Below are 22,928 nucleotides of genomic sequence, written 5' to 3'. Positions count from 1 at the left end.
AGATTAAGAAAAGCCAACCTGAAGCTTAAATTAAAGAAGTGTAACTTCCTTAAAAGGAAAATAGACTACCTTGGTCATACACTAAGTGAAAAGGGCGTAGAAGTAAACGACTTAAAGATTAAGTCAATCAAGGAATATCCTACACCTCAGTGCAAGAAGGACGTAAAGTCATTCTTAGGTTTAGCAGGTTTTTACCGCAAGTTCATAGGGAACTTTGCAGTCATATCAGCTCCGCTAACTGAACTTTTAAGGGAACACGTATCATTTATATGGACAGACGAGCAGCAAGAAGCATTTGATGAATTGAAAGAAAGATTAACACATCCCCCAGTACTTAGCTTCCCAGACTTTAGCAAAGAATTCTTTTTAGCCACGGATGCAAGCCGCATTGGTATAGGAGCATGTTTAATGCAAAAACAAGATAATAAGTATAATGCCATAGCTTATTACAGTAGGAAATTAAAGCCCTCAGAAGTGAACTACTCAGTAACAGACCTCGAGTCTCTAGCTATTATAGACGCTTTAAAGCATTTCAGATATATCATTTTTGGTTACAAGATAACCGTGTTCACGGATCATTCAGCTGCAGTAGAAATGTTAAAGAACCCTAATTTTTTTTCTGGACGAAGAGCACGTTGGTTCATGACAGCCCAAGATTATGATATAGAGGTGAAATATGTCCCTGGGAAGACGAATAAGGTAGCAGATGCATTATCAAGATATGTCACAAGGTGATAGTATAAAATATGATAAGTCAAGAAGAAGAAAAGAATGAACAATGTGCAACGACATAAATGTACTCACCATGCATTATACAGAGGAGCTTTCCCCGGCAAAATTTCATAAAAGAACAAGAAAGAGATGAAGATATAAGGGAACTGTTCAAATACGTTAGAAACGAAAGAAAACACAGCCAACAAGAATTAACCGAAACTAGGTAGGAAGGTTGGATGTCCCACAGATGCACTAACGGACATAGATGGTGTATTAATTTGGATGTGTCATGAATATGATCCATTTGGTCAATTTCTAGGTGTACTGCACAAAAGGTTAGTACCTAAGAGTCTAAGAAACAAGGTCATTGAGCTAATGCACGACGATGACATGAGAGCTCACCCAGGAAGGGATGAGACAATTAGATTAATCCAAAGAACTTTCCATTGGAAGGGAATTCACAAGGATGTTAGTAATTATGTGAAGAGCTGCAATACATGCAACAGCTACAAGGGAAGAACAGACAAGGAAGTGCCACTAGGGAAATATCCTATCCCACAGACTCCTTTCGAAAGAGTATCTATTGATCTTATCACTAATCTTCATACCACGAGTAAAGGGAATAAGAATATACTAGTATGATCGACGCGCTCACGAGATATACAGAGTTGGTACCACTAACTAGTAAAAGTGCCAAGGATTGTGCAATCGCTCTCTTCGATAAGATATTTTGCAGATATTCTGCCCCACAGCTCATTATTTCTGATAATGGGACCGAGTTCAACAACTCGTTAGTTCAAGAATTTGTAACGCCTTTAAGGTAGAAAAGGTAGCGATACAGCCGTATCACCCAGCTAGCAATGGCTTGGTAGAAGGAATAACAGGAAGGTTTTAGACGTATTACGTCACACAGTAGGACAGGATCCTGACTGGGACGTCAATTTACCTTTGGTCCAATTATCATTAAATGCAAGGCATCATACGAGTACTCGAGCAACTCCCATAAAAGCTTTGATGGGATATGAACCCCAGATTACCTTATGCATGGCTTAATCAGCCAATACAGCCTAATTACTCTGAAGATATCATGAAGATAAGAATCGGGAACTTTAAAGTAATTCACAAGCAATTGCACAAGAATTTAGAAGAAGCCCAGCAGAATATGATAGAGAAGCATCAAGAAGGATTAAGGCCTGTAGACTACAAGAAAGGGGATGAAGTCTATATTAAGAAGGAAGTAAGAAGTGGTATTAATTATAAGTTAGCCACAAAATTCACAGGACCATACAAGGTCGTAGACGTACAAGAGACTAAGATAAAGGTTAAGAAAAATGAATAACCAAATGCCTTCCACATATGCTGAATCATTAGAAGAAGAAGAATTTTGGATAAACAAGGACAAGGTCAAGAGAACCAAAGAAGTTGAAGAATCCGAAATGACAGAGACGTCAGAAGACATTACAGAAGAAGGAATTAGATATAACTGCTAAGAATAGAAGAGTCACTTTTCAGTGAAACAGAAGAACAATCCCATTAATTCATCCCATTATTCCCATGTATTTATTTGATTTTATTGCTAAGTTTACCTTCATCGGTCGACTTAGGAATAATCTTTTATTGTTACAATTCTTACTTTAATTAGTCGGTTTGTAGCAAGAATTTTTGAGTTACGTGCACTAACTTCAAATTTATTTTGACTTGAAGGGAAATATTTGGGTATGTAAGAAACAGTTCAATGCGCAGTATAAGAATTTCAAGACGTATATTAAGTTTAATCGTTCCATAAGGACATTCTTAGAAGTAAAAGAATAAATAAGACTGGTTAAGATAGACATTTAGAAATTTTAAGATAAGAGAATTCGTTTCAGAAATGACTAAGATATTGAAGGGGTAATTAATATACTTACTTTGTTCAAATCCATTAGATGTTGATTGATGATAACTTACTAATAAGATATTAATCGATGAAGACTCACTAACAAGAAGTTAATTGATGAAGACTCATTAACAAGATAGTAGTTGTTGAAAACTTACTAACAAGATATTGATTGGTGAAAGCTTACTAATTGTTGTCACAGTAGAAGAAACCTACAAGTATTAACCACTAACCGGTTCCTTTAACCGAGTTGCCAATTTGTTTTAGTACCAAGCAGTGAAGTTATATGTTTAATGTACAAGGTTGCTCAGAATTACAGTAAGAATGTCCAATGAAATTTTGCATAAACACAATACACAATCTCAGTAGGAAGTCAAGGACACACTTGTTATTGCATACAAATACACAAGGATATTTTCTCCCAGGACTTGTCTCCAAGTAGCAGGTCGCAGCAAACAAGAAGCCATCAAGTGTCGTCAACGAAGAACGAAATTTATTTTTCCATAAAGAAAAACGATATCCACCTAGATAGAATAGGGCAAAGGACTGAACCAATCATGTACTGTAAACTTGGATAGTTACCATTATTTTTTTGCTTCTACCATGCATTTATATAACTTATGACTTAAGGGCTTATGTATGTTTAACTTTCAGTTTTCTTGGTTTTGGTGATTTATTTTTGTTTGCATTCAGTTTCATGTTTCTTAATGTGATTTACTCATATTTGAATTCACTTTGATGATTCTTTTAATATTACTTAATCAAGTATTTGTTCATGTTCATATTCAGTTTTTTTTATGTTTCTCTGAATGTTACTTACTCAAGAATTTACTCATGTTTACATTCAATTTTGATTGTTGCCCTTAACGTTACTTAATCAAGGATTTGCTCATGTTTACATTCACTTTTGATGTTTTTGAGTTAAAGTTTCAATATGATTTCCAAGAAGCATAAGTTAGGAGTCCTCTTGTAGGTATAATATTTGCTTCAGCTTAGTTAACGCTGTCGGAGTCAGCGAGGTAGCGGGTAGCGGGCCGAGACTGTAATAGTGTGGCACAGTGTCGTTATTCCAAAAGGCAATAACTTAATAATACTTAAGAAAAAGGCACGAAACGGATAATAAGAGAAGAAAAAGGAAAAGGGAATAAGATCATGATTTTTCTTAGCGAAGGGATTTTGTTACTCCAAACATTAGGCTTTTAGCCATCAGACATCTGGTTTCCATCTCCCCCAAAATACCTCTGTCCGTACCAGCGATTAGTGACCAACAGGAGATTATGGGCGACGAGCGATATCTACCAGGCCTATTCGAGAAATTGGAAACTACTCTCATTAGCGCCTATGACTAATCGCCGTTCCCTTCGTGAACAGGTCAGAGAGAGCCATCTGGCATACATTAAAAAGGAATTCTATGACCCGTTGTTAGAAAGAGGGAAGTGCCAAATTCTTCAGAGCCCCACCCTTTCAAGAGAGACCTAAGGACTTCGACGAATCAAGAAGCAGAGCCAGATCAGTGGGATACCCCAGGAATGTGTATCAACGAATGACCTATGAGGTTACCAATTGGATACACCCCCAAGAAGTCAGGACATCAAGAAGGAGGCGTATACAAATTCAAAGCCTACGAATCACTGTAGAAGACCTGACAGGAAGGCGGTCTTGTATGAAGTTAGCAGCCATTCAGACACAAGAAGTCTTTTAGAAGATGCCAAACCCACCCAGTCGGAATCCAAAAATTCAAAGGCGGTGCTAAGGAGATTTCATCCTAACAAAAAGGGCAGACAGAGAGAGAGGAGAGCAGAGAAAAAAGGGGAACAGAGAAGTCGAGAGAAGATAACGACAAAGAGGGGAACGAGGAGAAACAGCGGCTCAGCAACAGGCAGAGAAGGGAGAGAAAGACAGAAGAATCCCCAGAAGAAGAACAGGTGCAAAAGTGTGGTGTGCGAGTTAATCAAAGACAGTGAAAGTGACAATCAATACTCAGTAAAATTCCCTCGTGCCTATAGACTCGTAATTGCAACAAGTGCCAATAAGTTTTATCAGTCCAAGAGCCCAGTAACTCAGAAGGTGGAAAAACTTTTGTAAGAACCCCTAACGAAGAATAAACGTAAATGCAAAGAACATATTAATTTCAATTCTCATCTAAATTAGAACCCTTTTTAGCTAATTCAGCAAGGGTAAGAAAATTTATATAAGTCTAATTCTCCAAAGTATAGCCTCCAAGTCGGCGCACGTTACCTTAGAGCTGTGCGAAGAAAGTAAGTACCGTCACACACACACACATATATATATATATATATATATATATATATATATATATATAACTTTATCACTTAAACAATTGTTTTGTGCATTAATACCATTACAGCCCTTGTTGTTAAGTATCCGTGGAATGCATTCCAGCGATACTTGAAAATGAGGACTGTTAGTCCTGGAAAGCTTGCATTTTTTTTTTATGAATATCTCCGCTAGATCTCATCCAGTTTCAGTGAGGGAGTAAACTCTCCCATGCCATACAATAAGTCAAAAGATCCTAATGTAACTAATATTAAATTTATTAATTTGTTATTGTATAATACACTTTGGGCAAACTTGCCCCTACAACCTTTCTCCAACCACTGTTTTGGGGGAGACTACTTTAATCCTCTTTACTTGTTTACATTGACTACCGACAAACCTTTAATTCAAGGCGTGGACGCGGGAGAAATGCTAATCCTCGCCCGAGGTAAGCCAGCTGGCAGAGAAGCAAAGGATCAACCATGCGTGCGCAGCCATCTTGGAACTTGGGCCATGAGGTCTCCATGCCCGGGCGAGATGCCCACTGTCGCCATCTGGATGCAAGACCCTCATAATCTCCAGAGGTTATAAAAGGCCTTTGAATTCGTCGGAAGAGCCCGTGCCAGCATAAGGCTGGCTTCATCTTAAACAACAACAGTCCAACCCCGCCTAATCACTCCATTTTGAAGCAGGCCTTCAGCTATTTTCTAATTGAATATGTTTTTGCCTGATCTCAAGGCCAGAGTTCGATATTTTGCATTATCCAAGGTAAGTTGCCTGGATCATCAGTTTAACCCATTAACTTAGATCCCCCAGGTAAATTCATATTAATCATGACCCTTATTTCAATCAAAGTTGGGGACAGAATAACCAGTTAATATAAAGAGTTATCTTGAACTAGGAATCGGATTTAAAAATATGATTATGATCAAGTTATAAAATTGTTAGTCATAAATTTGCTATATGTAACCACAAGTGTGCCAAGGCGTCATCTTGCATGCATAAATATTTAAAGCGAAGAATGTTCAGTTTCCTTAGCATTAACTCATGACAACAGACCTGAGCGATCTGCCAAGGAGAAATCCCATGACGTTTTTCTTGAGAAACCACGTCAGGATGAAGTACCAGATGATGCCGGTCACCAGGACAGGTACGCTGAAGATGCCGACGCTCCACCAGCCCGTGCTGAACAGAAGGCTCAGCCAGTTGGACGTGATGTCTTGCGATAAGGGCTCAACGCCGACGGTGATCAGTCGAGAGAAGATTTCGCTGCCTTCCCGGGTCCATTCTGAGGCTGTCGGAGGTTCAACAAGGTTTCAGATTCATCATTTAGAAAACTTCGTTCAGAATTCAGAATTGCAATTCATTTAGTCCCGAGGGGCCTAACCTTGAAATTGTTTCTATCAACATATCAGCGTCACATCCTTATCCATTCTCAAAAAGTTGCCCCGTCGTTCAAACGACTGAATTTGACTAGTCAAGAGGAGCATTGAAACAAGCTTTTTGAGTGATAAGCAAATATAGATTCATTCATTCCCTCAGTAAATGTTCCGATAACCAGGAATCCTACGTAAGGAGCGGAGGTTTGAGGTTCAGATTAATAATAATAATAATAATAAATTGCAGTTTTTAACTATGGCTTATGGCCAAAATACTAATGTACAGTAGATGGTACTTAGTGTTAATGTTATTTACGGCAGTCTGCAAAAAAAGGAGAGAAAAAAAGACTAATCTTATTTTAAGAGAACCTTTTTGTGTTTTTAAATGTAGTTGAAAATCACAGTCCCGAAAAATCTATGACTATAGTGCGTTTACTTTTCTAAGATCGCTCTGATGGGGTCAGGTAGAAAAGGCAGAGTTGTCATATCTACGGGTATGTCAGTCCCATTAAATGCTTCCCGCAAATATAATCCTTCTTAGGAGGATTCGCTTTAGACCTTGGGAGTCGAGGGAAAGGGTTTGCTTCTTCCCTGTTAACTTTTTTTTTTTTAATTCTATTTTCATTCCCAATTCTATTTAGTTATTCCTTCTTTCTCTTTCTATAATTACAGATGCGCTGAATGGCCTGTTGGCTCCGGTGTTTGGACTTGAGACATAATTTTATAAGTCAATAGATCTATTATGCCCTTAGAAAAGACAACCACTCATTCCTTCTTTGCATAACATTTTTATCAGAATCATCCGAGTCAGTCACATAACTCACTACTTTCTCTTTTCTTTTTTGAAATACTGGAGATTCCACTATATTTCCCGTCTCTCTTGCTTCCTTGTTAAGTCTACGAACAGTCAATTCTAACACTTTTGTTGCTTCAGACGTTCTCTGGATAGCCTTCGAAACATCAGTTACAGGACCTTCATGATGTTTTTATAAAATGAAGTATTTCAGGAAATTACAGAATATTTCCTTGGTCTCAGGTGGTGAAGGCGTTTGCGAGTCACTTGGGCTGTCCGTTCATACTTATCACAGTGGGTGATCGAGAGCGAGTATCCTTTAATGATACTGACCATGACCTTTTAAATCCTCTTAAAAATCATAGGTCCCCTAAACTCAGATCTGGCATTGCCGGGGAAAATTATGCCATATCTTCATTTTCGTTAATGAAACTGAGGTTTTAACGAAGAATATACGAAATAAGATATATTCAAAATATCTGATGGGAACAAAGAACCACATCTCAAGAAATGAAAACTATTTCAATAGACTCCATGATAATAATATGATTACCATAACATGAAAATTGGCAACGTATGATATATGTACAAGCCACACCACAGCGATCTTAGAAAAGTAAACGCACTGTAATACCTTGGAAAATTAAACTTTTTTTTTTTTTTCTAAAGTGAAAAGCAAAACCAGCTTTTCAGACATTTGAAAAGCTTATGTTTCTAATAAGTTGTGTTTGGTATAATAATAATGATACCAGAGCATTTATGATTTTTTTTTTCTTCATTACAAAGAATGTTTACAGCCGATTCCAACCAGCGCGACGGACCATTCAGTCTCCGGTTCCTGGACTCTGTCTTACCATCTTCGATGTTCAGAAGAGTCGCCAAAGTCGTGATGATCTTGGCGATGGTGTTGTTGCTGATGAGGCTTGTGCCGCCCAAGAGGTTCCCAACAACTGGTAAGCTTCCACTCTCTGTCTCGGTCATCTCAGGAGTTGTTCTCTGGAAAAGGTGCAACTATTAGCTGATCCCCTTTGTTAGATGAATTCAGTCCGAAGGCCTGTACCATGTTTCCTACTTCCCCTTCACACCCATGGTCTTTCTAGGCCCTAGACCGAGACCTAGGTTTTGCCACGGACCCTGCTCACACCTTACCACATTTGCCTTAGGACGAGGACTCGTGGTGGCACAATGACTGCTTAATCTAGTTCAGCTTATGATGATCAAAACTATGGAAGATGTTACAGGAAATCTTAGTCAGCAACGACCGAATTCTTAATGAACGCAAAACATTAACTGTATTAACTTTGAACACTCTTAGCACAAGAGCTTTTATGTGACAACTTATGTGGATTAATTGAAATTTTTCTGGAGAATCTAAGAGGACTGAAAAGGCCAATGTCCAGAGAAATATATGAAACAAATAGGTAATAATTACATGTTTTAAATAGCTACACGCTGCTCCGAACATCAATGCACTTCAGGAAGGTGTCACTAGTCACGGTTCTGATATACTGTTTGTGTCGGAATATTGGTAATATCTGATGAATATAGCTAAAAGCACCAGATGACTATGGAGGATAGGCTAAAAATGCGAAGAATGAGTAAAATATGAAGGCGCAGAGCGAGGAAGAGCCAAAGACTAAAATACACATCCAGAAAAAGAGGCGAAATGAAGATTTACTGCAAATAGCGAAGAGAAATAGTCTCCATCTAGACCTCTGTTGCGGTTTACGGTCTCCTTATCCCGTTAAGTTGATGGACAGATCTCCGAGCACCTGACTCCCCACCTGGAGTCTGACCTTCCGGTTAGTATGATCATCTGAGTCCATCTAAGCGTCAACTATTACCATCACAACTCATCTCTGGCCTACTCACACGTCTGCCTCTACCTATCCTCTTGGCGTTCTTGAAATTGTTGTCTCACAATTTTACAGATATCCATTATTCACTTTTACTTTGAGAGATACTGTTATGTTTGCTCAATTATTTTTAACTTTATTTATATCGGTGTTGAAAAGCATTATCCGTTACGATACCAAGCATGCACAAAACCCAAAGAAAATAAAAGGAAAAAGGAGTTATTTACTCCCTCTTTCTCCTTGATGACGTCAGCCTCGGCCTTTCACGTCCTTACAGAAAACATTCAGGAAATTATATCATCGGTTATAGAATTCATTTACCGCTACATGACTCTAACTTTAACAGGTGCCATGTTGCGGGTAGCTGGTATCATGCAGCTTCAATGAACGATGTTATTTTCGTGCTTTGTCTTTTTTTCGCACTGAGGATGTATGATGATTTGTTAGATTTAGTAAACAAGTAAATTCTTTTCGCACTCTCAACGTATTCCTCCGTCTATGAGGTCGTGAGGAGTTAAACTGAACGAGATACACGTCGACAAGTATTTTGTGAAGGTCTTCAAACATTGTTGAAGTACAGGCTCGCGGAAATCTGATTTTGAGGTGGGTTCCCTCCTGTCGGTTATCCCGTAAACTGCATTTCAGGCAGATAAACAGCAGAGTCGCCTAAAATCCTGTAAAAGCACAAAATCCGATCAGATAGATCTGTCCCGTTCTTTTCCGAGACACCCAACGGGATGCCCAGTACAACGTAGCACATTTAATATTTGCATATTCCTGCACAAGGTAAATGTACGTAAATTTTATAAAATATTTTCAATATTTTTTATTGCTTTAAATTCAATACAAAGTAAAATTGGTAAAAACAGCCACAACATTTTTTCTGGAGTTGAAAAAATAATTTTTTTTATTGTGTCGTGGACCCCTAAGGCCTTCTCCTGGACCCGGCCTTATCCTGGACCCTCCAGGGGAACCTCTTTCTTAAAGGATGGATAATTGTATTTAGATGGTATGGTCATGTGGAAAGAATGATGATGGAATGAAAAAGGTTTAGAATTGAAAACTGCAAGGAGGAAGAGGATACGAAGACCTAGAATGCGTTGGGTAGATGAAAGGAAGGACATGCTTTGAAATCCAGGAAACGTGAGGGAATGACTCAATGTGTGTGTAAAGGCTTCAACACACTGCTGATGACCTTCCGTTCAAGGGTATGGAGTGGCTAATGTTGAGGAAACTTTCTGCAAAGGAAGTTCATCCACAATTCTCCATTATAGTATCAACGGGCAACGGTCGTTGCATTTCTTTGATTTTTTCCGCCTCCATGGAAACAGCCCCTGTTAGAAGAAAGTGTTCATGTGTGTGTGGCTCTTTGTGTGTACAGTTACTCTCTGAATGCAAATTAATATTTTGGAAACCGAGATTTTAATTATTAGTTTTACGTAGAAATAAATATTTTTTTGCTGATGTCCTGAAGTGTAATGATCGTAAAGATATTACACATAAATATACGCCCAAGAGTATATGATCTCCCTCCCTCTCCCCGTCCATGAAATGGCCTGAGATATGCCATAGCTGATTAACTTTAGTAGACCACTGCAAAAAAGAAACGAAAAGGAGAGCTCTCGAACCGATCTCCTTTTCCTAAATTTTGAAGGGAAGAAGTCATTGTGGAACCGGGAAAAATGACATGTTTACCACTGATATTAATTCCGAGGTAGAGCTAATTTGATATTAAAGGACATTTGTAGCTTAATGCATGTATATGAATCACGGTGATGTTATAAGAATTCATAATAAAGCTCCAATGACTTCTATTTGTGAAAGTATAATTCAACAGCAACATTATTTCTTATTTACAGTTACAAAAAATGAAAGTCCAACTCCAGCGATCATGAGGGTCTGTCAGGATAAGGTAGCAGCTGTTGCTATGGAAACTTGTCCCGAGTGTTGCCTTATCGAGCAAGGGTTCAAACGACTCATTTTCCCTCTTCACTTGATTATCTACACTTAGATTCTGCCGCATCTGTAAGGAGCAATGTGCACAGAGAATTCATGGTAAGGTTTGAAAGAGTCTTATTACCCCGTCTTTCGAGGAGTCACAGTATTCAGCATTTGTAGTGTCGATTATCTCTGGTTAGGCGAGATTATCCTACTGACTGGAATTGCAGATGAAAACATCTCATAATTATAACTGCCTCCATTATCTATAAGGTTCTTTTATAGCCTGTTCGTTGGAAAGAAATAGCACGAAGTTGCGACGGTCTCGCAAGTAATAATAATTCTGATAAAGAATTAATGTATTGCCACAGAACACCTAATTACGTGCTCTGGGTCATAATAAGTTCTGAGATATATTGAAATATGATGCTGAAAACATAACGGCAGCCATGGCAGATGTTTGCAGAAAAGCCATTTTGTATTAGCCATGTGTATCTTTTTCGTCAACGATCCCGAATTCTTTTCCTCGGATCCTGTCCACTTATGAGCTGCTGTTTGTGAAATGAAGAAAGACGTGCTTTTTTTTTGGTCTTTCTTTCTGGAGGAAGGGGCTGGGGGCGCCGGGCGGGGTTAGGAGAAAGTGTGATATGCAATTTCGTTCTTCTCTTCCTGTGATGATTATCACAACACAAAAGAAATGTTAGGAAAAGGATTCAAATTATGTGTTCAAAACATTTCCGTGTCGTCGCCTTTTTTTTTTTTTTTTTAAGTACGGGAAGGTATTGCGTTCTGTTTTTTCTCTATGCCTTTATTGATTTCCCTCGTGTATCAAATTTCGTATCCGTCCGAACAATTAAAGTACTCTTCCTAAATAAAATTATTAAGAACGTCTAAACGGCTATGTTTCTAGCATGAATGTCGTCTCTGCTTTCAGCAATAATTGGTCGAAGACCTGTTCTCATTTGCATAATGTCTCATCGGTAATTTTCTCCACAGATATCGTCAGCAGTTATGGTTCATCTTAGTCCGGGTTTCCGCCTCGAAGACTGTCTCTGAGAATCTACTTCAGCGGTTCAGAGAAAATAAACCAAGAATTGGACATGACAAGTATTAGTGACGTTTCATTATAAACGACTTTTTTCTTTTGTTTATAATCTAGGTGAGTACTTACTACTATAACTTAACATTTGTTTGTGAAAATAAATAAATTCTGAATTCTTTTGATGACGACATAAGCGAAAATTTTGCAAACGGCCACATTAGTAGATTCATTTACTGTCTAAAGCTGAACTGTTAATTAAAATGTAAAAAGGAGCTGAACATAAGGAATATAATGCCAACAACAAGTTTTTCTGATTTTCTGAAAACACACACACACACACGCACACACACACACACAACCACACACATATATATATATATATATATATATATATATATATATATATATATATATACACACACACACACACACGTCTGCCATAGTTGTAAGTACATACTCTCCCAATGGAGTAGCAGGCAAATTCTCCTTTTTGATGAGTTATCGTAGCCTTGTAAACCTGGAGCTGTTACATTTAAATGAGTATATGTATTGTAATAGCGAGCTTTAGGAAATTCAAGTTCTGTCGCTATAGTAAACATTTTAATATTTCTTTAAGTCTATGCAATCTCCGTCAAGTGCTTTTCGAAAAGAGTAGATTATATGTGTAAATTTAAAGAATGAATTTACTTCTACAGAACTACACTAGCTCAAATGTTTAGGTATCTTTTTTTATTTATATTAACTATTTGTGATTTCTGGTCATCTAATTTAAGTTAGAAGTCTCAAGAATCGAAGTATCCTTGTTATAAAATAAAAAAGCCAAATATAAAATAGCGGAGCCGACTAGATTTCTGCTGTTGAGATCACTTAAAGCTTCCGTTTGTTTTTAGCTTTAAAATAGCGTTGTGCTAATAATACGGTAATCATTATTATCCTCGTGATAAACATCAAGCTCTTTATTATTTCAGGAACGATTCCGGATTACAGTGTGGGAAAACTGTACACAGTCGTCAGAAATCCTGCATTGTTCCTTAAGTTAACAAATAACCAAAGTCACAAATGTCATACCACATAACACATGGGACATCTGGTCACACGTTGGTGTTTGTTACTAATAAAAAAAAGTAGCTTGAGAGAAAAAGAAGAGAGCAACCGCATTCATTTTCCAATTGTTGAAAAGAGGACGAATGTTCAGTATAAAAAATCTATGAAAAAGCAAATCAGACTTCGACGGCGCTACGCAATTGTAACAAGAACATGAAAATGAAATCTGGCTAATAGCAAGAGTCGGAATCGTTACCGCAGGAACCCTCATTCACAAGCAAAAAGAAAGCATAATTATGGAAGTCACACCATCTGGCAGAATGAGAGAGACGACATATTGCAGGTACGAAAATAGAAATCCTTACGGAGAGCAACCAGTGTCTGTCTACCTCGTCATTCAAATGGCTTGGAGTTCATTGCCTGTTTTGCTGGAGACATTAAGAATAAAACGATAAACACAAATAAACAGCAAGAAAGAGTTTCAAGACTAAACGGAGGATTCAATGGAACCCGCGGGCAATGAGGGAAGAGGCCTTACTGACTTTGCATGAGAAAGGCTGCCAAATTCATGAACGTTTGTTTTGAAGGAAATGTCAAAGATATTCCAACACACAAAGGTAATATATGTTACCTAATCAGTTATAAATATTTTAATTACTAATATCATTTGGACAGGAATGACAGATGAACTAGTGATAACAGTAACATTTTCATGGTAATAACTACAAGAAGGAGAAGAATGCTTTGACTATCATTATTATATTAATAAAAATGTGCAAATGATAATTTTGCTCAGAATAAAATATTCGCCCATAGCTTGGTAAAAAAAGAAAAGAACAGAAAAAGACAGACAAGGCAACCAACATTAATATATAATAAATACATACTCGTACACGTAAAACATTGCCAGAAAATTCAGCGTAATAGTTACAGGCGCTTTAAAGCAAAATGTAAAGGCAGAATTAAATTAGGATCATCTTCGGCTTCGCTATTTGGTTACTGAAATGCTGATGTGGAGAAATTACAGTGAAGAGGAAAAAGATTATACTTTTCCGACTTCGATTTATACTAATGATAATATTTAAAATCCATGCATGTATTATATTTGTTTGAACATTACATAGCAATTTACTGAGGCATAAATAACATGATTATAGAGTATTTGAGACCAACAGTAATGTCAGATAGCAAAGAAACGTATAATATTAATGGTTTCGAATTATTTGCATTTACAGTTTATCTGAAGAATTGTGTGCGCCCTTGTGACGCTAGTCAACTTCACCATTAACTTCAGACGTGAAAAAAGAAAAATCAAAGGAAAATGAAGAAAGTTTAGATAGGACGAGCCATCGTTAAAACACGAAATTAGTCTTCCTTTCTAAACCTCTAAGCACTTCTTCCCCTGAATAAATAGCAGCAGTGTGAGTTATTAGAGGAGCGACAGACGTCGTGTTCACTCTAGGAAAACGTGTGGTATTACGATGAATATAATGCAGCCACTCATGATTCAGTCAACTGGAATTTGAATGTACTACTACACAGATATGAAGCAAAGACGTCGTCAGAAAAGGTAATCACTTATCGTGTAGAAAGTAGGTCCAAAAACAGATTTCAGTTATCCCATGGATAGGTAAGTTGTTTTCAAAGAATGAACTACCGAGAGAGAGAGAGAGAGAGAGAGAAAGGGCGGGGAGAGATAGATAAACCTTCAATAATTATTAGCAAAGAATTTACCTGAACTAAAAGTGCTCGACGTTGACATATCTGGGTCACAGGGAGCGCTGACCAAGATGGGTGCCAACCACTCCTTAAACAAAAACACAACAAAAATCACATGATCCCTCGTTCCCAAGGCGCCTCAGTGGCGTGGTTGGTATGGTCTGTACCTGCCACCTCGGTGACCGCGAGTTCGATTCTCGACCATTCCATTGAGAGGTGAGAGATGTGCATTTCTGGTGATAAAGTTCGCCCTCGACGTGGTTCGGAAGTCACATAACCACTGGTTCCATGCAACGTAAAAACACCATAGAAACAAACCCTCGCTCCCAAGCTCCAAATTCTTTTGATCGCCTGGAAACTGAATCCGCAATGCTGATTAACGATTATTTACGAAAAGAAAAAAAAGGCGCCTCTTAGATTGTTCATTTCTGTTTCACGTATCACAGCATAGATTAACAAACGCGCGAAAACGTCAACTGTATATTTTCATTGCGTTGCAACGACAAAAGCTATCGAAATATATTCAAATGAATTGGTAATTCGATACAAAACTGCCTAATTTACATTGCTCAACAACAGCTCCAAGGAGGGCCGGAGCCGGACACCGACGGACAAGTTGTTTTATAGTTTGCTTGTTAAGTTTTACCGTGTAGTCTGTCTCACTCTATGTAACCCTGATTTTTCCTAGCGGCAAAATTGCCCACTTCACAGGGTGCACTGTAGACATTAATAAAGGTTCTTTGCAGTGTCCCTTCGGCTCCTTGTCGCAACCCCTTCCATTTCTTTTACTGTACCTTCATTCATATTATTTTTCTTCGTCTTGCTTTCCATCCTCTCCTAACGATAATTTCATAGTGCAAGTTACTGCTTTGAGGTTTTCCTCCTGTTACACCTTTGTAACCTTTAACTCTAAATTTTCCTATTACGCTGAATGATCTCATAGGTCCCAGAGCTTAGCCTTTGGCCTGAACTCTATATTCCATTCCATTCCAAAAATGCCTACTGCGAAATTTCTTTGCAACGATTATTTTTTAAATTCGAAATTCCCATCGGTAAAAATTCCTACAGCGAAATTGTTATCGAATTTGCCGGACACTGTTACGGTTACATAGTTGTACATTTACTTCATCTATGCTTATATATACGTATAAATAAATAAATCATAGTATATATATATATAAATAATATCTATATATATAGATATCATATATATATATATACAATTCAAGCAACTACAAAATATCCTTTAATATCTAAATTCACTTTACCTCCCAAATGATATATTTTTCATATATGTACCGAAGGGGAATTTTTAATTGATAATAATTTCGTCCCCCCATGGGATCGAACCACCGTCCAAGTGGACGGGGACGAAATCAGGACAGTCAGTGACGCTATCCAATCAGCCAACAGAGACGCTATAAGTTCATATCGATTCTGACCTTTTACACATCACCCTCGATCTGGGAGCTTTCGTAATTAGAATCGATATGAAACCCCGTCTACCATGTTGGCCAATTCGAGCGTTTGACAGCACGTAGTCTTTTGTTATGAATAATTATCACATCGAACCGTGATCCATTATATATCAATTCAAGCTACAAATGTCCTTTAATATCTAAATTCACTTTACCTCCCAAATGATATATTTCATATATGTACCGAAGGGAATTTTTTTAATTGATAATAATTTCGTCCCCCATGGGATCGAACCACCGTCCAAGTGGACGGGGACGAAATCAGGACAGTCAGTGACGCTATCCAATCAGCCAACAGAGACGCTATAAGTTCATATCGATTCTGACCTTACACATCACCCTCGATCTGGGAGCTTTCGTAATTAGAATCGATATGAAACCCCGTCTACCATGTTGGCCAATTCGAGCGTTTGACAGCACGTAGCCTTTTGTTATGAATAATTATCACATCGAACCGTGATTGGCCAACATGGTAGACGGGGTTTCATATCGATTCTAATTACGAAAGCTCCCAGATCGAGGGTGATGTGTAAGGTCAGAATCGATATGAACTTATAGCGTCTCTGTTGGCTGATTGGATAGCGTCACTGACTGTCCTGATTTCATCCCCGTCCACTTGGACGGTGGTTCGATCCCATGGGGGGACGAAATTATTATCAATTAAAAAATTCCCCTTCGATACATATATGAAAATATATCATTTGGGAGGTAAAGTGAATTTAGATATTAAAGGACATTTGTAGCTTGAATTGATATATAAATGGATCACAGTTCGATGTGATAATAATTCATATATATATATATATATAGTAGTTCTCCGAAACAATCGTTTTATTGCGGTATTGATAGCGCAGCCTTAACTCCTCGATCTCAGAAGACATCTCAGTAGCCATGTGATGTGAGTGGTCTCTCATGGAGAAATGGAAGAGCGTGCCATTTCCAGCTGTTTATTAAAGCAGCCATTTCCGACTAAGTCCATGGAAGAGCGTGCCATTTCCAGCTGTTTATTAAAGCAGCCATTTCCGACTAAGTCCAATCGGCTGCTCAATGCAGATAAAATCTTTTAAAAATCCCATATTAAATAAACTTATATTTTTAGTCATTTAAAATCTTTTTAAAATAACATATTAAATAAATTTATATTTTTAGTCATTTAGTTCAAAAAAAATAAATAAATAGATAAAACATTACTGTACACATTTAAAACAAATTTGTATGAATAAAATTATTAATATATATTTTAACAGATCTGTATCTAATAAAATTATTTATATATGTTTTAATATATCGGTATCTGTTAAGAATTTAAAAACTTACAAACATTTGAGTCGTCATCTCCTAGAATGTCCTGCATTTTAGGATGTGATCCAGAGTATTTCAGTCTAATAAGTGAATACTTGGAGCATTCAGTTAAAATGTGTTTCACGGTTATTCTGGTTTGACAGGTATCACATTCTGGAGCAGGCTGATTAGACATAAGAAAGCCACGGGTTAACCTTGTGCCCATTACGCAGCCTGCACAAAGCGACCTAATGGTTTCTCTGCTTCTGTAAAAAATTCTTAAAAGGAATTATTGTGTTCTTTATCCATCTTAAGTTTGTTATTTTCAAGTGATAACCATTGGTCTCCCCAGATTTTATCTAAAATGATATTAAAATAATTTTTTATTTTAGTTTGAAAGTTTATTTTGGCACTTTTAAAGCGGAAATCTCCATTTAGTGGACTTTTCTTTTAGCATTGCGTAGGTCATTTTTTCTTCTTTTTTTTTTTTCTTTTTTTAGCGAGGTTAACAAGAATCTTCCTATCTCTGCTCAAGTGATTTTCTAAAATTGAAACTAGTTATTGACTGCTCTCTTCAGGAATTACTCCCACCACGGTCTAGTCCGTGACTCCCACCTACACACACTCTCTCTCTCTTTTATATATATATATATATCAGGTATACAAAATGTTCCATTAGTTAATTAATCATAGCTATTTTTCGGCTTTTCAGTTGCCTTACAAATTATCAGAGTATTACTCTCTAGCGATAATTTAATAAGATGAGTTTAAAATCATCCAGAATTACTCCAGCCTGTAGCCTTAGAAACGATGCCTTGGGGCTGAAATGACGTCTTGTTAGGGGTAGGGGTTTTATTTTACTTAACTTCCTTTGGTTTCATGTACAGCCCTCCACTGGGATGATTCCCTCTCTGGAGGACCCTTGTACGTTTTTTTTTTTAAATAAGTTGCTTCTTTTTATTTTATAGTTGTCTTTTAGTGTTTCTGCAGAATAGGAGAGTCTTTAGTTCTTTTTAAAATTTGCTTGCTTCATGTATGATCATCACTTATGACTTGAGACCGACATGATTGGAATCCACCCAGATAGTCAGGTTATTTCTCTCTGTGGTGTTTACAATATCGTAGAGGCGCTCTCAGCCTAAATTTTGCCGTAATCTGATAGGATACTATAGTAATATTTCCCGTTGTTTCCCATTTTCACTGAGAAAGGCAGTGACCGCCGCCTACTCTGATGCATAACAGAGAAGACAGCTTCGTTGCAACTTTGTGAGATATAACAACATATGCAACCTCATCACAGCATAAAAACACATTTCATCAATAGTGTCATTATACTGCTATGAGACTATCATAATCATTTGCGGTTTGACTGTAATCGGCAGTGCCGCGTTTGCTACATCTGTTCCTCAGATCACCGACATGAAGCGCGGCCGGGCTGGGGACGTATGTGGATGGGTGACCACTAAAGAGAATGCATGTATGTGTGTATATTATATATATAAATTATAGAGGTGGAATCGTAAGAGGAGGCAACGTCTTTGTTCTCAGCGAGGTTTTGGAATGCGGTTATTAGCCCAAGGTCATTTTTATAAACTTTAGTTGTGACTACTACAGCCATCTAACTACCTCGTACCTTATCAGCTGCTCAGGGTCAGCGGTGACAATGGATAGACAACTATCATTCAAGTCCATAGTCGAACCAGGGATAACTCGTGCTCGCCTTGTAGGCGAGATTAGTTACCGGCGATCGCAGTAGTAGTAGTAGTAGGTGGGATATGCCTTTAAAACGGCTCCATCAGCCAGTGTATGTGTGCGTATGGGTGTCCAAGATGACAATAACAACGACGAAGACACAGGAACAATTCTTGTAACGTTAATCCGCTGTCTACCATTAGGGATGCCTCACGAGACCGTTACTCAAGGTCGTAACTGTAAACCTATGCGTTACGAATCCCCAGACTGTTCTCGTTAGGGTTGTTTGGTCGTAAGAGAGCAATTATTTTTGGTTGCTATGTGGGACCTCAAATGAAGAGCGAGATCGTCCATTTGTTCAAGTTGACAATGTGCAGCGCCATTCTCCTGAATGAGCTGTTCTGTTTGAATGTTATTCTTTTTCTCAGTGAATTTTACCCTAGATTCACTTAGTCAAACTTCTCTGTGCTCTTGGTGCATAGCATAGCAACTCTATTCTGTCCTCCAAGTGAGCGCATTGTTTTGGCTGTGCCCAAAAGGTCTTCCTTAGCTGCGTTGAAGATCGTTAGCGTGTGAGGGTATCGAGCACAAGAATGTTGATTTGGTGCTTATAACGAATAACTACTTAACGTTGCGTAATGTCCATAAGAGTTGCCGCGCCTACTTACATAAGGAACCCAACCATTTCCCAGTAACATTATGTGACTGTACGAGTGCTTTCCTTGAAGAAAAAGCAAATTACGTGACCAGGTTACGTTTACCAATAAGGCATAGATGTCATCGGCCATTGCCAGTGGACCTTTGCACACACATTACTCTGGGCGCATGTTTTGCACATTAACATTTCTTAGCGTGAAAAGTTTAGAAACAAGGAAATTTTCAAGAAAACAGCATTTCATTAATATCTAATTATTCTGTATCTTTCTCAGTTTCTTGGGACTAAGTTTATTTTCAATGAAGCAATCATCTCATCCAGTTCCGCCGTAGCTACTGCGAGAGACTTGGCTTTGTCATTGAGAGGGAAGCTCCGGTTCTCCTCCTCATTCGTTCGTTCACTCCAAAGGTCCTTGTTGGTAAACGTAACCCAGTCACATATTTATCTTTTTCTTTAAGGAAAGCACATCACGTTACTGGGAAATGTTCTTAAGGTCTTTATGTACTGTTAAATAATTATTATTCGTCATACAAACGCAAAATCAGCGCTAACGATCTTGATCGTAGCCAAGGGTGACCTTTTGGCCACCACCAAAGAATGCACTCATTTAGAGGACAAGTATAGTGTTGCGTTACACCAAGAGCACAGAGAAGTTGTGCCGCGACGAGTCGGGTTAGAGGAAGTTATTTAGGATCTAGGAAATATTATTTTACCATCTTGAGTGCGCTTGTGTTTGCGTTGGTATGTGTGTTAGAGAGAGAGAGAGAGAGAGTCCGGAATTCTCAGACCCATGATTACTTTTTGCATTTTTACTTCAAGTATAAACTTAGCAAAGACAAATATCTTTTGTCTAATTTCCCTCTCTCTCTCTTTCTTCGTCTGTCTGTCTGTCAGTCGCTCTGTCTCACACACAAATTATACATACTATATAAAATATAGTATGTATAATTTGTGTGTGAGACAGAGAGAGAGGGAAATTAGACAAAAGATATTTGTCTTTGCTAAGTTTATACTTGAAGTAAAAATGCAAAAAGTAATCATGGGTCTGAGAATTCCGGACTCTCTCTCTCTCTCTCTCTCTAACACACATACCAACGCAAACACAAGCGCACTCAAGATGGTAAAATAATATTTCCTAGATCCTAAATAACTTCCTCTAACCCGACTCGTCGCGGCACAGCTGACGCACCGTAAGTTATTATAGGTAACCAATTCCGGTGACATTTGATGCTCTGCAAAGTGACCATCTGAAAAGGAGGAAAAACAATAAAGAGCAAAGGGGAAACTGACAGACTTCCGTAATTTCACTAACGGATTTGCTGCCGCAATGATAGAGAGAGATTTCGAAGTGGGAATAATTCCAATTTCTTGTATTTTTCGTTCAGTGTCTGCAAGCGATCAATGATATTTGATATGCTCATCTATTTCTGTTTATGGGAACTTGCATAGTTACGAACGTATACATATGAATGCGTATTCGTACACATTAGTGCATATGGCTGTATATTAATGTGAAACCGCCTCAGTGCGTATATTAGTATTTTCGTTATCAACGTTTCTTATTCTCGTACCTCTGACTCGTTTCAAGCTTTCTTGTGTCCGGAAATGAGCCCCTTCCGCACAGTTCCATTTGTCCTACGTATCCATAGTTATTGTTTTGCAAGTCCACTCAAATGAAAAGTTCCATTTTAAACAGTTCTGTTTCTTATCCTGTGTACACCTACTTAGACACACCGAGTTTTATACCCAAGTCGAATCTTGCTCATACCAACCGACAGTCGAAATCTGCCCTGGTCGTCTCATCGTCAGTTATTCAGCTCCTGCTTTCCAGGAATGACTTTCGTAGATAATTTTATTAGTAATTTTCTCTTTGGAGCAGATTTTCCTCCCATGGTATAAATTACTCTGCCGTTCGAGGCTGGAGCAGATTTTCCTCCCATGATATAAATTACTCTGCCGTTCGGTGCCTCGTTCAATGTATCCTATATTTGGTTCCGTCTTATGGGGGCGCAACGACCATGGTCATCGACTTTCTTGGCTTGTGGTATGAATGCGGGTCTCTGACCACAAGGGGATAAACGAAACGGTACATTACAATAAATACGCTGTTCTTAACACGGGTCATTATGTCTCGCATATATACTATGTATATGGCATCGTTTTCCTAAAAGTCAGATAATAGCACAGTTAATTTTCTTGTAATCATCTTTTTTTAACCAAGAATTTTATATCTCATCTTGAAATAACCAAATTACAAAATTGGCAAAGTTTGTCGGGAATAAAATGACAGTATTAGTTTGATATTACGCTGAAAATATTTTTCTGATCACTCCCAATGCTTCCCTATCAGACAAAATAATGAAATCTGTTTGGACTCGGAAATCGCTAACGGTTTTTATTTCACCTTGTGACCATTCTGCTATGAACGATGGCATTCGGTCATCTCACAAACGCGCGTACGTAAATTCTGCTTGGTATGTGCCCTTACAAAATAAACATCAAGCCTACCTTACAGTTGGAGAATATATTAGTGCTCGTTTACTGAGCCAATTACGGTACGTTCCCGTTGATGTCCCACAGTTCCTCTGTGCCTCCGCCCGTCCACTTCGACCGTCAGCTGGAATTGTACTAAGCAACACGCAGGGGGCGACCAACTTATTATGCTGATGTCTCTAGAATAGTTTTTAAAAAGCCGACTTTGGTTTCTTAGCCACAGGGGATTGAAAAAAAGAATAGAAAAGCTACTTTTGACCTAAATTTATCGGTTGAAATCGCTGTTCGTTTTGTTATCTGCATTATGTTCTAATAAACGCACTCTGGACAGTTACTTCTTTCTTTTGCATGGAAATTAACTAGTATAATTACTGGTGTTTTGTTTACCATTTTGTTTCTTTTTTCATCCAGTGCTCCGCATCGAAAGCCGTTTCCATTGTAACTTTTAAATTTTACAAAAAGGACCAGATAGAAAATTCAAAATAGCTACGTTCATATATTAAAATGATATTCTTCGTTTTCCGTACAGTCGAAAATCAGTGACCGAGCCTGCTAAAACTTGACCACCTGAAATAACATTTGAACGTTTCGTCGGGCTTTGCAGCCTGTACTACCTGCATCTGAGAATAAACATTTCTGTTTAGCAAAAGAGAGAAATTTGTTTCGATCCTTCATTTAGGTACTAGGATTC

General features: G+C 38.0%; 1 protein-coding gene and 1 long non-coding RNA gene across 3 annotated transcripts in view; one reads left to right on the top strand and one right to left on the bottom strand.

Annotated features, from left to right (window-relative positions):
- The window catches only part of LOC135224590 (uncharacterized), a 30,258-nt gene extending 7,871 nt beyond the window's left edge, over window positions 1-22,387 (bottom strand). Inside the window, exons 1-3 of one of the 2 annotated variants that reach the window (XM_064263726.1) lie at window positions 22,253-22,387; window positions 7,894-8,035; window positions 5,927-6,161 (exon numbers count right to left, since the gene is read on the bottom strand). In XM_064263726.1, coding sequence (XP_064119796.1) covers window positions 5,927-6,161; window positions 7,894-8,020 — 362 coding nt within the window. In that variant the 5' untranslated portion in view covers window positions 8,021-8,035; window positions 22,253-22,387. Of the gene's footprint in view, window positions 1-5,926; window positions 6,162-7,893; window positions 8,036-19,030; window positions 19,445-22,252 lie in introns of those variants that run through there. The other variant, XM_064263725.1, reaches the window with a different exon arrangement.
- Window positions 6,154-14,598, top strand: LOC135224591 (uncharacterized). Its single transcript, XR_010316775.1, has 5 exons — window positions 6,154-7,992; window positions 10,755-10,950; window positions 11,830-11,992; window positions 12,844-13,536; window positions 14,155-14,598. It is a non-coding gene; the product is annotated as an uncharacterized LOC135224591 (long non-coding RNA).
- Window positions 22,388-22,928: the final 541 nt, after the last annotated feature.

The sequence above is a fragment of the Macrobrachium nipponense genome, chromosome 12, assembly GCF_015104395.2.
Source record: "Macrobrachium nipponense isolate FS-2020 chromosome 12, ASM1510439v2, whole genome shotgun sequence".
In the NCBI taxonomy this organism is placed as follows: Eukaryota; Metazoa; Arthropoda; class Malacostraca; order Decapoda; family Palaemonidae; genus Macrobrachium; species Macrobrachium nipponense.
This window is presented reverse-complemented; position numbering and strand designations above follow the sequence as displayed.